General features: G+C 40.0%; 1 protein-coding gene across 5 annotated transcripts in view; it reads left to right on the forward strand.

Moving 5' to 3' along the window:
* LOC123033155 (zinc finger protein 318-like) overlaps positions 1 to 15,543 on the forward strand; it is a 36,416-nt gene that overhangs the window by 10,401 nt on the left and 10,472 nt on the right. For 2 of the 5 annotated variants that reach the window (XM_044449883.1, XM_044449713.1), the window contains exon 6: positions 184 to 441. In XM_044449883.1, coding sequence (XP_044305818.1) covers positions 184 to 416 — 233 coding nt within the window. In that variant the 3' untranslated portion in view covers positions 417 to 441. Of the gene's footprint in view, positions 1 to 183; positions 10,885 to 15,543 lie in introns of those variants that run through there. The other 3 variants (XM_044449628.1, XM_044449966.1, XM_044449794.1) reach the window with 2 other exon arrangements.

The following is a 15,543-nucleotide window of genomic DNA, read 5'->3' on the forward strand; positions in this document are numbered from 1 at the left end:
AAATTAAATAGGGTGCATATCATTGTAGGCAGTATTTTGCCAGTTCTACATTCAGTAATACACCCAACTTCTGGCAGTTGAACTGAGCTATTGTATCTACTAAGCGTGATGATCTACAATCATTTTGCATATATTAACATGATTTTCTTGTGCTTCTTACTCCACCACTCTGACCAACTCAAGAGGGGATGCTGCGGAAGAAACGTAAAGAGATAGACCCCTTGCTAGTGGAAGTGAACAGACAAAAAGAAAATATTGCAAATAAAGTTGCTCAACTGGAAATGAATGTTGTTGCTGCAGAAAAGAAACAATCTGAACTTGACAAGGTAGCTCAAATTCTGGGCATTAATATTGAGAAGTCCTGGATACTATCTTCAGAAAATAAAGACTCAGAAAAAAGCAAGTCAGAAAAGTGAAGAGATAACTTCGAGCCTGATCAAGGTAAAATTCTAGATACTGATGCTAACAGATGAACTTGCAGGGCTGAAATACAAACAACTCTTTTACTTGTGTATACAGCCCACTTGCTCCTCCCTTTACACACACTAGCAAACATACCAGTAAGTCTTCAATTAACTATAATTTCCCATTGCATTTGACCTGAGGATCTATGGTTAACAACTTCAAAACAAGCCAGGATATTAAACCAGGTTTCAAATTGGATTACTGTCCTGACTTGATCCTAAACTGTTCATGTGAGAGTTAAATTATATCCTTTCATTGACATAGCACCTGAGTGAGTTCTCTTTGCAGCCTCCTAAAACAGTGCTGGTGGGCTTCAGGACTCACTGGTATGTGCAGGGGACTGCAGCAGAAGAATGAGGAATTTCTACTGCATGATAGTGTCAGCTTACACAAAGTTTAATGCACTTCAGTTTCCTAGTTTGGATGAAATGGGTTAAGCCATTGTTAGTTGCCAGCTCGCAGGAGCTAACTGTCAGTTCAGATGAAGGGAGGACTAAAGGGGCCATATGTATATGCAAATAGATTGTAAATGTCTCAGTTTGCTAAGACAAGATAAAATCATCCAAACACAACTTAATAGATGTTAATGAAAAAATGGGTTTGTTTCTCTTGCCTTAGTCAACTTTAGATTTACACTGCAATCCTATACAGTTCAGCTCCGAGGTAAAGTCCATTGAAATTAGTATGAATTATTCCCAGATAAGTGGGTATGGGATTGCAATACATTTTAACTCTAGTTTTGGCCAGTATCATAGAATCTATGGGTGAAAGAACAGTGTTTTAGGTAAGATTGAGCAAGTTATTGGTATAGTTATCATTAGAGCTGTGCATCAAGTTTTGGATGAAACCTGAGAACAGGAATGGTTCAGTTACGTTGCTTCTAGCATCCAAGCTTTTTTCCCACAGAAGGCAATTACACCAACTCTGCTCCCAAGAGAGACTTTGTGAAGAACTCATGTTTTAGAAATTATGAGGATTTTTTTTTTTGGGGGGGGGGGAGGCATTAGGCAAAAAAAGAAAAATGACAAAAGTCGCTTAGGTTTTGTTTCCCCAGAGCAATTAGCAAGTAGAGGGTGGATGGAGGGGAGTACTTGAGTGACCACAGGTCCACCTACTATTGCTAGGGTATATTTTACCAGGGGATCAGGTGATTGTGCTTTTGGGAAAAGACTGAGTTCCATTGAATGTTTCAGTCAAAATTTCAGTGCTTTCCATTGCTTGCAGTTCTGTGGTGCAACTGCTTGGGACTGGGAAGTGAACTGGTAGGTATTTCTTGTGAGTTCGGATGGAGTAGCTTAGTATCAGCTTTTGTCTCCTTTTGTTCATGATTTAATTCTTTCTGCTTTAACTTAATCCTTCTATCAGCATTTTTCCTGCAAAATCTTTCTCTTTTAGATAGCCTTTGATTTCTCAGTAGTTCTGTGTTGCTTATTGTGTATTGATCCAATTTCCCTTTTCCTGGCTATGAAAAGGAATTAAATTATTTGAATTTAATTTTCCTGTAATTTTTCTTGTTTGTGTATTTGTGTAAACATATCCTTTGTTTCTATCGATGTCTCTTGGTTTGCCAGGCAGTTCACAGTGGCTGGATTTGAGGCAAGACATGGCATTCATGGACAACAAGTTAATATATAAGCCCAACTTGGGGGTTGTTATGTTGTGAAAATTGAGAGCATGAATTATGTGAGGGTTAAACAAGCCTTTTGTAACCCTAAAACTGATAATGGGTTGTGCTAGGGTTGTTTAACCTTTGTATAACACAAACTCAGTGAGTTTGCATAACATAAAAACCTCTGAATGGAGATTGAATAATCAAAATGATGGCTGCATGTCCCCTGCATATACCATAGTCTCACTGTGAGTTAAATAACCCATGGTTACCTGTCATATCATGAGAACAGTGCTAGTGCCTTACATAGTCATTCTTTTCCCATATAGTTCAATTTGAACCTTTTTCCTCATTGAATTTCCCCATCATTTTGTTGCCATATTTATTTTTTGGTTTCATTCAAACATTTGCAGCACATCAGTATTTTCATTAATTATAACTTATAATATTTGTGTTTAGTTTTGTTCTGAAATTTACTCTGCTTTGTGTGTTTTAGACAGGCAGTTCAAGCCAACAGGTTTGTTTCCCCCTTACGAATTTTGTACTATAAATTTATGATTACCAATGTGTTTTGGTGCCTTTCTCCTTTTCTCTTGATTTTATTTAGTACATGCTGCATTACATTATAATTTATTATTATTTTTTATTAACAAGAACAGAAACAAAAATATCACTGCATTCAACACAAAAATTTTTCTTTTCCAAATTTGGTTTAATGAAATTCCCATTATTTGCTAAGCAACAGAAGTCTAAACTTCATTCTTTGGGTCTTGTGGTCATGCACATGCACATACAGCACCCCCTTCCACATCTTTTATTGCCAGCTTGTAGTCTATTATGGGAGGCAGGCAGTACAGTTTGACATGCCCTTGGAAAATATGATTGCAACCAAGTTCTTGCTTAGTCTTTGTTTTGTATTTGTTTCACATTATGCTTTTTAATTATAAAGAATTAATTATATTGGTGATGTTCTTTTTCATGTGGTGTGGGTGGTCTGTGCCTCTTTTCCTGGACCACCTCCACTTTCTCCATCCGGAGAACTTGCCCTGTTATGTTGGTGTCATGGTCAGAAATGGTCTTTTCACCTTAGTGCTGCACAGCAAGTTTCTGCTGCTCTTTGGACAAAGCATTTCCTTTTGTAGTATAACAGTTTAGGGCAGGCAGGCAGCTGGGACACTGTGCTCTAGGAGGTGAAGCAATGCAACTGCTGGAATCCTGCTGTGTTGCTGTTGCTGCTTCTTGCCTCTTTCATCCCCATTTTCTCGCTCAGCTAGGCTTTCAGCTGCCACTGCCACCTGCCAGCCTCCACATGCACTGTCAGTGCAGTCAGTCTAAGCCTGAGATAGTATTTATTATTATTTTATTTCACCAACTAATCAATGTTCTCTGGTTAGATTACAATCAGTTCCAAGACTAAAATGTCATACTAAGAGTTAAGTACATCAAATATGAATATATAAACAAGAAAGCACTCAGGTAGCCTCACTGTTGTGCCCATCAGTGCTTCCTGCTACCAGTGTGATCTACCATGGCACCCTCTAGAAATGTGCTCATACCACTTTGTAGCCTCAGTAGTCTTGTTTATGCCTCTAACTCTTCCTCTGTAGTTATAAACCCTCAAAGTACAATACCTTAATGGGCCAGATAGTCCAGGTATGCCTTTGTGGCTCAAATTATCAATGTGTCTCTTGTGTGGGTCAAACAAATCCAGGTCTATGCATCGTGTCTCATATAGCAGTTAAATAGTACAATTTAAGCAGTATTGAGCAAAGGGGACTCTTATTTGTAGGGGTGAAGGAAAGAGAACTCCATTCTTGTGGGCTTATTTAGTCCTTCAAATGAGGCATTAAGGTGGTGGGGATAAATTGCCTTGCTCAGTTCTACTTCAAAAAGTGCTCTTCAAGCTTCTTCCCAGATAGTTCTTTTTATTTTCCTTTTGGCTGTGCTCAGCACTTTACTGCTTTGGTGATATTTTTGGCATTTCTGTTTGTTTATGCAGCAGGAGTCTTCTCACATTATTTGCTCAGCTTCCTTGCTTGCACATTCAACCACCAATCTTTTTAATAATAGTAAAAGTTGTGAAGTCTTCCCCCCACAGTGCTGCAGCTGTACAGTCATTCAGAGTAGTACAGTTTGGTGGATTGTCCAGAGCAGTTGTGATGGTGAGGGGATGGAACCAAAGAATGAACCTTCTTCCAGTACCGTTGTATTTCTCTATGAAAACTCTTAAACTGATTTAAGCTCCATAACTCTTGCATTTGAATCTGTGTATCTGAAATGACCAGTTTCTTGTCTGGGGCACATCTAGGGTGTGTGCAATTACCCCTCAAAGCATAGGAGTGAGGAAGGCCAAGCAAATCACTTCCTCCTGTCCCTCCAAATTGAGGGCTTCTCCTCCATATGAACACTGCACCTCTCCTTCTGAAACTTTGCAGCTCCTTTTACTTAAGGACATATGTAATCTTAAGAACAATGGTCCACAAGAAACATAAGGGGCAAAGCATGTCCACTTTTGGAGATCCTAAAAATGTTAAGGCTGCTCTTGTACAAAACATCTTTGTAACCATCATCCTAAGATTTGGCAGCTTGATATGCTCTGTAGTAGCAACTATTCCTACAGTTTTAATTCATTTCTTCATAGTAACAGAAACATTATTGGCAATTTTCATATATACATACAAAACATTAGATAGACTAATAACTGTAATTTCAAAATACTTTTTGAGCTAAATGTTTTGGTTGCCAACTTCATCAATAGCTGTGATGTAGCTCTAAATATTATTTGAAATTAGGCTGTCTAGCTTACGGTCAATCTTATTAAAATATGTATCCCCAGGGAATCTGGAGCCTGCTGTTCTGCTGTTGTGCTACTTTATCACCTGCCCTCCCCCCAATATACTTAAAGGTACATGGTACCCGTACCTATCTATCCAAGATTGGGGAGATATAATTCTCAATTATCATTCAGATGAAGAGGCATGGGGGGGGGGGGAGTTAAGACTATATCTTGAATTTCCATTATAGTTAGTAAGGAGGTACAAAGTCTCAGATTTTTGAACTTGACACAGGATTGGTTCTAAGCTGAAGTAGACAGCAACTAAAACAAGCAGAACAATATTGGACTACTTTCCAAAGCACTGAGTCAACATCTGAGTTGGACATGAGCATCAATCACATCTGTAGTAATTATCTTCTTGTAAGAATGAAATAATGTTTCAATTGGAAGACAGTTTTGTTGGACTGAATAGGTTGGAAAAGATCAATTATGACTCTCATATATAAAAGGAAATACTTAGAACAGGGGCAGATATCATGTAGCCTGCGAACTGCATGGAGCCCCAACTCTGCCAAATTCATTTGCAAACAGTCACTGTTGTTAGCAGCACAGAGTACTAAATGTTCTAATTTAGCTTGAAAAACAAGCCACATTTGATTCTATGTCAATTCCATTGCAGTGCCTCCTGGATTTCAGTGGGAAACTGCCAGCTTTTTAGCTAGTGCCCCAAAGAGCATGTTCTTCAGGAGGAGTTTCTGGGAGGGCAAAAATGTTCACCCAAAGTTGCCTGTCACTGCTGTTGACCAAAGGCAGAATTGCAAACAGTGCTTCATGTAGGGACCTAGTGATACATAAAGCAGAACACAGTTTTAAAAAATAAATTGTTTAAAATTCTGTAGTTACTTTGTTCACCTCTACCTTGTATTTAGATTCTTGGTCAAATTATTATTTTAGCAACACCAACTGGCCTTCTGGGGAATGTGTGTTTGTGACTGGCTACATGCACTATGTCAATGAATGGGCAAATTCTATATGACAGGCATTTTGTGAGAGCACCCACAAAAAATTTAAATCTGCCCAGTGTTCCATAAAGGTTGGAGACCCCTGATCCAAGAAGATCCTACACATCGATAAACCTAGAATGTTCAGGTATTGAATATTCACTTTGGATTTGATACATAAGAAAATAATCAAGGCTGTATCAATACTCTTCATATATTGTGAATAATACCTTTTAGATTCTAGGACTGGACTATTTGAGAAAATCACATTGTTGGCTTCCAATGAAATCACAAGGGGGAAAAGGAGTCTCCCAAAGGCAAGGGTATTGTTGTTAGAAGATTCAAAATATAGAAAAATGAAGGTTATAGTCAGATTACTTCTTCATTCTAATCTTGAAACTTCAAGTATGATATGAATTCAAAGGAATTCAATCATTTATTATATTGTTAAGTGTTTCATATATTTTATTTGATTGTTCATTTTTGATTGTTATATTGTTTTTTCTATTTCTGTTGTAAGCCACTTAAAGAGTCCTTGGGCTGATAATGTGGAATATTAGTTAAATAAATAAATAGACAGACAGACGAAGTTCAATACTCAGTCTCATGACTAGAATAAAGAGGGAAGCCTCCCCCTCAAGAATACTGATGTGTCTAGATGGAAATTGCAAATGCCATGTGGGATAAACCCAGTATTAGACATCCCAAGCACAAATGAAAAATACTATACTTCCAACAGAATCATAAACAAGTAAAGAAATCTGACCAGAGATGACGAAAAAATGGAGCAATCAAGCTACAGATCCTTTTCCTTTTATGAATTGTGAATATGGTGTATGTGGGAGTGATTTATATTGGAGCGGAATAGAGTTGAATAAGATTTTAATACCAGAAGAGCAACCAATAGGAATTTTATTACCTACATTTCAGGATAGTCTAGATTATCAAGTATATGAAATAAATATAAGCTAAATTATGCATGGATCATTGGAAATTGTAGATCATTTGTTATAGGATATAAAGATATTTTAATTCAATTTCCCTGAAAGGGAATACATCAAAAATAAATTTGGGTTTGAGTAATGAAGAAATCGTTTTCTTAAAAGGATGAATTGACACCAAACTGAGCATTCATTATTCATACACCATGAAAAAAAACTGTTTAAGATAAAGACATTGGAAAACAGAAAGGTGAGGACCAGATTCAGGGATTCAGCCTGTGCTGGATGGGGTTACACTCCCCACTGAAGACACAGATTCACAGCTTAGGTAAGTGATTTAAATATGAAGGAAGGTGTCCAGGGATGACTTTACACACATGCTTTTCTTCCTATTGCAATCATGTTCCAGCCAGCCCTCAAGTAGTTGAGGAATTGGAACGAGGAGGAAGACTCATTGGCCTTCCAATTTTTTGATTCTGTCTGATTCAACTCAAATAACTTAGTTGAAATTCAGAAGTATAGATTTTGTGCCTCGCATTTACTATCATGGGAAATTTCTGAAAGATTCTAATTCTTTTTCTGATTATCAGATGTGCATTTAGCAAGTACAGTAGCCAATTTGGAGGGACTACATCTTCCAAATTTCAGAAAAATAGGTGAAGTATTTTGGATTTTGATTTTTTTAAAAAGAGCTGCTAATATTCTTATTTTTTTCTTGGTAGATTTAGCTTGCTACCCTTCTGATGGAATCAATTCTTTCAAGTTTCAGAAAATAGGTGCAGGGAGTTTTGTGCAGAAGCAGCCTTTACATCTGAGGGTATTCAAAAGCGTGTGTTTCTTGTATTTTTCTGAAAATGCGAGGCAGCATAAAAAGTCTCCATGATTAAGCAAATTGCGGTGTTTCAGAAGAACCGTTTCATCCATTTATGTGGAATAGCAGTCCTCAGTGGGCAGAGGAGGGGACTGCTTTGCTTCTCTTTACCTTCTCTGTGTTGTTCTGGGCAATTTATATGATGATGACACGCATTTTAGAGGGGTCTTCAAACAAGAAACTTGAAAAGTTTCTGAGGATCAATGTAGGGTCTAGAGAGACATAATGATTGAAAACCAGTTAAAAGGTTTGTTTTCATAGTGAAGCCTAAGCCTGGTAGCATTGGAAGTTTAGTCATCTGGATGGACTGGATGAACTCCAGTAAACTGAGGCTGAAGCCTGGCACAGTGGAAACTCTGTGGGTGAGCAGTTCCCTGAGTCCGGGAGACAGGCTCATTGCCTGTTTTAGATGGGTTGCGCTCCCTCTGAAAGATCAAAGTCATAATCTAAGAATATTCCATCAGAGTAACTGGTGTAACTTGGAGTGCCTTTTGGCATTTCCTATGGGCTCTCTTGAACAGGCCCTAGTGATATAGGCCCTGGTAACCTCAAGACTGGATTTATCCATTTGCTTTAGGTGGGGCTGCTGTTAAGCCTGGTCTGGATGCTGAAACTCATGCAGAATACAGCATGTCAGCTGTTGTTAGGAGCTTCTCCTTTTCAGCATGTAATTTCCTCGCTAAAGGAGCTGCATTGGCTGCCTATTTGCTACTAGACCAGGTTTTAGGTTCTAGTGCTAGCATACAGAGCCCTGAACAGTTTAGGAACATGGCACTTGAACATACACCTTGTGCTTGTCAGCTTTCCTAATCATTGGAGGCCATTTTCCTAGGGGTTCCACATGGCTGCCTGGCCGTACTGGAATCCACCAGGAGAAGAACCTTCAGTGTGGTGGTGCAATTTCTGTGGAATTCCCTGCCTTTAGCAATCAGTCAGGCACCAAATACTGTGTATTTTGGCACCTGCTGAAGACATCTTTGTTCTGGGAAGCTTTCTTGCTGACCAGCCATGGTTTTGGATTTCTTGTTGTTTTAATATATTAATTTTATTTCTTTATCTCTTTCAAATTGGTACTGTACACTGCTCTGAAAAGTCATTGGATATGGAATAGTACACAGATACTATAAATACATACATAGATACATCTCCCAGACCTATTCAGATCATGCCTTTCCACAAAGTATGATTGGAGATCACCTAGTAGGATGTGTTCTACGTTTCAGTGGTGTACCTGTCAGTCACTCAACCTCTTTCTTCCTTTCTCCCCTAATCAGTGTTTAAATGAAACCAAAAACACTGGTTATTGGAATCATGCAGTTCTGCCTTTACAAACCTAATATAGTTCTGATCACTTTAGAGGGAGGCAGGCTCAGAATGTATTAGGAGTGGTCTGAGGGGCCCCAGTTAGGCTTGGGATCTGATGCATGTCTCTAAGAGGAACAGCTGAATAATTAACAGCTTTAAGGACACAATCCTATGCATTATTGGCAAAAAAAAGTCCTGAACTCCCACCATCCCAACAGTACCATCAGTCCTCACTGGCTTATCAGTGTAGACTATTTAGAAACATATGAACAAAGAGGGAGAACCAGAGACATTAAAGAAACATATGGCTTTGATTCAGCCTTGCATTTGTCCACTTGTATTTCAGTGGGATAGGAGAGCCTGGGGGAATGTTGTCCATGGGGTCGTGATGGGTCGGACATGACTTTGCAACTAGCATAGCATATGTATTTCAGTGAGATTAAAAGAGAACAATAATATAAGAATGAGATAGTAGCTGTGCATTAATGATTTTCCTGTAAGAACATGTGAAAAATTATGTGTCAGAATGAATAGGATTGAAAGAGGTTCATTATAAATCAATATAAGAAGACTATAGTTCTAAGTACAAAATGCAAATGTTGTCACATGTCATGTTGTTAGCAAAACTTAAGACAGAAAATAATTAAGAAAATCTGTTTGTTAAAATGCTATGGAGTTCTGTCTTGTTTTATTCTATTTAGTTATGAGAAAGTATATAAAATTATTTGTCCAGTAAAGAAACAGGATGCATGAGAACAAACGATATAAAGCAGGGATGGGGATTCCCCCCCCCCCCCACAAAGACTGAATCATGATTAGGCATCTAAAGTTCTGTGAGCTGCGGCTTCAGCTTTGTGCAAGAACTCCTGCTGTTACCTCTGAGTAGAGCTTAGAGCTGGGATTTCCCAAGAAAGGCAGCCTTTCTTCAGCGCAGTATACGGTATCCTTACTCTTATTTCTAATCCATGGTCAAGGAGAATGGTAATATAAGGACGTTAAAACTTTTAAAATCATTCCAGGTATTGAATATTTGAGTATTTTTAAATGTTAGATTTTATGAGCTTGAAACCTGTTTCACCAAGGCTTATTCCTGAGTAGAAAGTCATAGAAATAAGCCATGGTCTGTATGCTTGGTAGAAAAATGACCAAATTATTACAGTTTATATCTGGTTCTGCCTGATGTGTTTTGGCTTCAGACATTTTGTTCTTGGCCCTGTCTACTGCTAAAATGTGGCCCCTGAGAACTTTCCTAAATTGGAAATAAGATATTCAGCCATAAAGTGTTCACCAACCTTGATGTAAAGTCTGTGCACTCCACCTGACTTATGCACCTTTTAGCGTCTGTAAATAAGATTCTAAGCTAAACTTTCTTTTTTGTTGAATTATAATCCTGATGTGCTGGGGGTTGGATGCAGAGAGCCACCCACATAACAGAGTTGTTGGAAAGTGACTTTCCTTCCCCCTCTTCTCCCTGCCAGCCACTGGAGTCCTTCAAAAAAGACCATCCATGAGCTGGGGGACACACTGAGTGAGTTGTGGTATAGGGGCTGAGTGGGAAGGGAAAGATGGCAAAATTCTGTGGAAGGCCATTTATTTTCCACTCACAGAAGATGTCTTTGCCTAGTGTTCATCTGACTTACCCTTCTTTCAGCCCCCTATACTACAGCTTCCCCGTACATCAAGGTCCTTTGGCCTTAGGAAAACATTTTGCAAGGGGAACTTTGTGGGCTGGTGAGAAGAAGAAGGAGAGGGAAAATCAGCTTCCACCAATACAGTTGGATTATTGAATCCTAGCATGCATGTGTGCCCGTGCACACACATTGCTATCCAAAGGGACATAGAAGTTGAAATATGTTGTCCTTTTGATCTTTTCTTTGATTAAATGTCAGTGCAGTTCTGCTGCCATATCCATGGAAGTTGGTGTATTCTTTCAAAAAGTAATACATTCTGTTCTGACAATTGCATTGCTAGTAAGGTGTCATCAGGAGATGTAAGCTGCTTTCTCAAGTTCCGGTGAATTCTTCCTGTCCTCTTCCAGAGTGAAAACAGTACTTTTTGGAAACTGATTGGCAACCTTTTAAAGTTCAGGTGGCTTCTTACTAACACCTTCTAAGGAGCCATACTGTCTTTGAGCAAATGTGAAATTAACTTACTAGAAAATGTATCACCTGATGACTCAAGGTGAACTCAGTGGGACTATTTCCTGAACAGACATATAGAGAGCCATTGTGATGTAGTGGTTAAGAGCATGGGTCTGGGACTCAGGTTCTAGTCCCTACTGGGCCATGGAGCCAACTGGGTGACTTTGGGGCAGTCACAGACTGTCAGCCCAACCTTCCTCACAGGATTGTTGTTGTGGGGTTAAGACTGAGAGCAGCAGCAGGAGAATGATGCAAGCCACTTTGAGTTTGTTGTAAGGACAAAGTGAGATATAAATCTAATAAGGTCTGCACTGTTAAGCTTCTTAGTGAGCATTATTTGTTTAGAACAGTGGCTATTAAACTATATTTCAGGGAATGCTGCAATTTCTTGGAAGCTTATTAGGAACCCTCTAATAAAATCAGTAAAGACAGGCAAGATTTCCCAAAAGTCCTCTTCCAAACCTCAGCATGCTGCCCTTCTCTACAGAGTATAGAGAAGCTGTCCCTACATCTTCAGGGACAAGCTGTATATGTTTTCTAGGACTCACTCTCAGTTTATGTGGAGCAATGACAAGTCAGAGTTCAAATATAATGTTTTCAGTAGACCATAACTAGGAAGTTGATAGAAAACTTGCCACTTTGAGATCTACCCAAAACAAATTGAGAGTGCATCTTGCTTTGTGCATTGGGCTGATGTCAGTTTGGGACAGACCCATAGGTGTGAAATCTTGGAACTGCCCCAGGTGTGGTGGCCTCAATGTGGATTTGAGGTCTCTCATTACAATTGTATTGAGAGCTCTCAACACCAAACTGAAGCAGGTCTCATCAGCTCTTGTGGAGACTGATGAGCAAAAGAATGAAGCGTACACACTCAGAACCCTTACTCTGAACCGAGTGACCAGTATGCTCCAGATTAATAATGGAACATACAGAAAGCCTGGAGAGGAAGCTTGAATTTTTCCAGGCTACAGCAAGCATGTCTCCCCTGTCTAAAAGTCCTTCAGTCCTTGAGAGGCTGCAAACCACATGGTCATGGCTGAAGGAGAAGGAAGTGGAATGTGAATTCATATTGGGCTTGAGCTCACTAGCTTTTCAGCCCAGGTAAGTACTTCAGGGGAAAAGTAGATGGAGGTGTCTCCTTGTGTTTTGTGGACTGTCTCCAAGGGAAGGTGGTTTTGGATCAGACAGAAACTTCATCCACTTTGCATAGTGGAATTGTGACCCAACCTTAGGAGGAATACAGCAGCATGAACTTCCTGTCCCCCCAACTGCCAACTGACTGGTTCCCTGCCTGCCAGCTTTAAGATTGCCTTAACAGGGGGCACCAGGTTTGCACACAGTTCTCTCCTGGATGACCAGATTTAATACTGGTTATTCAGGCTTAATAATTCATCTTCCATAGGCCCATTGGAGACAATGGAGGCAAGCAAGGAAACAAGTGATAGGATTGTTGCAATTCAATCATCTAGTGAGAAGGGGTCATTTGCAACCTGCCTTCCCAAGGGACTACAGCCAGTGCAGCCATCCAGTGGAGACAGCCCTAACCTGCCCCCATAGAAAGTGGCATTCCAAGCAGAAGCATCTGGCAGCAATATGAGAACCAGAAAAAAGCCAACAATACCCAGCATAAAGAAGCTAGATCAAATCCACAAAATGTTGAACACTCTGAATTCATGGATAGACAGTGTGGAAAGGAATTTTTCTCCTCAGGATCAGCCTGGTCCAGAAGAATAAAATTAATGCATCTCCTGAGCTGCAAGAAACTGAAGTCCAGGACAATACAATGACCAAGCTTGATAGTATTTTTAATTTACTCCAGGACCTGGATAGCAAGGGTTGGTTGAACTCCTGTCAAGTGATGGGGCCCCAGCTAATGGCCTTCCCAGTGGAATGGCTGTGACTTCAAACCAGGACAGTATCCTGAATGCCAGATTCAGGAGGAGGAACACAAGCTGCAACAGCTAGATCAGGAATGTAGACCATGCTTTGATCTTACATAGCAGATATATAGGATGGGGACAGCCAGCCAACTGGGTCCCATGGCTGACTACTCCCTCCAAGCAAATTGAGTTGGGAAGACCATGGTCCTCCCACTGCAGCCTGTATCCTGACGTGTTTGACCTACCTACTAAGGAGAAGCTCTGGAAAGTGAAATATACTGACCATTTTCCCATTCTGTTCTGGAATCCAAGGATGCAAAGTAAAGACTGTATTCTGATCAGTGTATCCATTTAGGGTAATATACATGCTCATAGCAAAGAAATCTTGGAGTAATTTGTCATCTGGATACATAATCTAGATGTGTAATAATAGTGGTCCAGCTGGCTTCAGCCATGAACAAATACCATGACATAATTTTAAGGACACCTTTCTCTCAGCTTTAGCATTGATTCTGCTGTGATGAACAACCATTGATGGACTGTCATTGAGTCTGCTGTGAGCATTCCAGAATGAGGGTGGTCCTCAATCCTACCTTGACTTTAAAAACAATGAGCTGTGGTATGACAGTTAGCCACAAGCAGAAGAGAGGCTGGTGGACATGTTCTGATAACCATTTATCCATAAGGCTGTAAAATGAAAGGTAGCAATGTCCAAATATGTTACTTATTTAACAACCTGGACAAGTACCACCAAACACAGTGTGCATATGTCACTGCACATAACCCAATCTGTCTCATAAGGATTGGGTATTACTACATACAGGCTTTAGGTTCCAGTATGAACATGGCACCCTGGGTTGAGCATAGATGTGACATACACATCAATATTGGGTCCATGAGTACCAAATATAAGGACCAGATCTATATGGGCAGTTATATAGGGGGGCAGCTCCTCAATGAGGAACAGTTATAACAGCTGGAATTGTTTAACTTAGAAAAAGGTGCATAAGTGGAGACATTAGCAAAGTGTTTCAAATTATGCATGTGTGGAGAAAGTGGAAAGGGAGACATTTTTCTCCCTTTCCCATAATACTGGAACCTGAAGTTACCCCATGAAGGTGACTGGTGGGAATTCAAGATAAATAAAAGGAAGTATTTCTGCACACAGCACATAGTTAAACTATGGAATTAACTGCAAAGGGAAGTAGTGAATTTATATAGCTTTAAAAGGATTTGGCAAATTAATGCGGGAGAGGGCAAGCAATGACTACTAGTTTTGTTGGCTGTGTGCTACTTCCATTATTACAGGCAATATGCCTGCATGCACCTCTTGCTGAGGAGCTTAGGCAGGTGAAAGTGTTATATCCATCCTTCTTGAAGGGTCCTGAGAGTTGCCACCAGGTGAAGAGTATGTTGGACTGGATGAACCATTGCTCTGATCCAGCATGACTTTTTATGTTCTTAGGTAAATATATGTGACCATCCCAGTTGACATTATGCTGTGATACTGAATAAATGTTGTAGAACTATTTCATGCAGCCTCTGACTGAGGAAGGGTGGCATAAAATAAGTCCTTCTATAGTTTTGTCCCCAAATTTATTTATTATTTGTTTTTCTATTTATAGCCTGGCTTTTTCCTACAAAGGGCTCAAGGCAGCTTACATCTCCTCCTCCATCTTATCCCCACAACAACAACCCTGTGAGGTAGGTTGGGCTGAGAGTCTGTGACTGGCCCAAAGTCACCCAGTTGGCTCCATGGCTGAGCGGGGACTAGAACCCAGATCGTCTGAGTCCCAGTCCCATGCTCTTAACCACTATACCACACTGGCTCTCCATGATAAAGATCTCATAATAAAGCCAGCATTTGGGGTCTTGTGAGATTTGGCCAAATCTCATATCCTGGTCTCATTAGGGTTAGGAGTCCTCCAGCTATTCATGAGACCTGGCCACTTGAGTGGGTACAAATCAGTGCATTTCCCTGGGGCCTGCTGCAATCTCAGTGACAGCACTTGTCATGACTCTGGTCCTTCTGGTGCTAAACCAAGTATGCAGGAGAGCACTGATGGACTCCAGTTCTCCCACCTAGATATCAGTAATAGAAACCATTCTCATTCACAGGGAAATCTTGCATGAGGTAGATCTTAGGAACCCACCTAGCATGTACAGTCTGTGCCAACAGACAGGGAGCCAGGTGAGAAAGCAAGTGTGTATGATCTGCTTGGGAGACCCTGGGAAAGAAATGTCTAAGCATGTCTCCTTTTGCCTGTGACATGTCAAACCCTAAACTTCATAGGGTTTTCCTACCAATAACTATCATTATAGGCTACCCACAGCCCACCTATGAGGAGTGCACATAGTATTTCCAAGGCACAGAAGTCAAAAGAACAACCTCACAGAAAGGGAGAAACACTAACAAACATTTTAAAAGGATTTTCTACATAAGGTCTAAAAGCAGCAATTCTTTTTCATATTCTCTATGCATCACATACATAGGCTTTGTGTCTGCATGGAACTTGTCAGGAAGATACTACAGCTAAGCATTAGTTTGGGCAGG

The sequence above is a fragment of the Varanus komodoensis genome, unplaced genomic scaffold (assembly GCF_004798865.1).
Source record: "Varanus komodoensis strain SLA01 unplaced genomic scaffold, ASM479886v1 scaffold1, whole genome shotgun sequence".
NCBI lineage: Eukaryota > Metazoa > Chordata > Lepidosauria > Squamata > Varanidae > Varanus > Varanus komodoensis.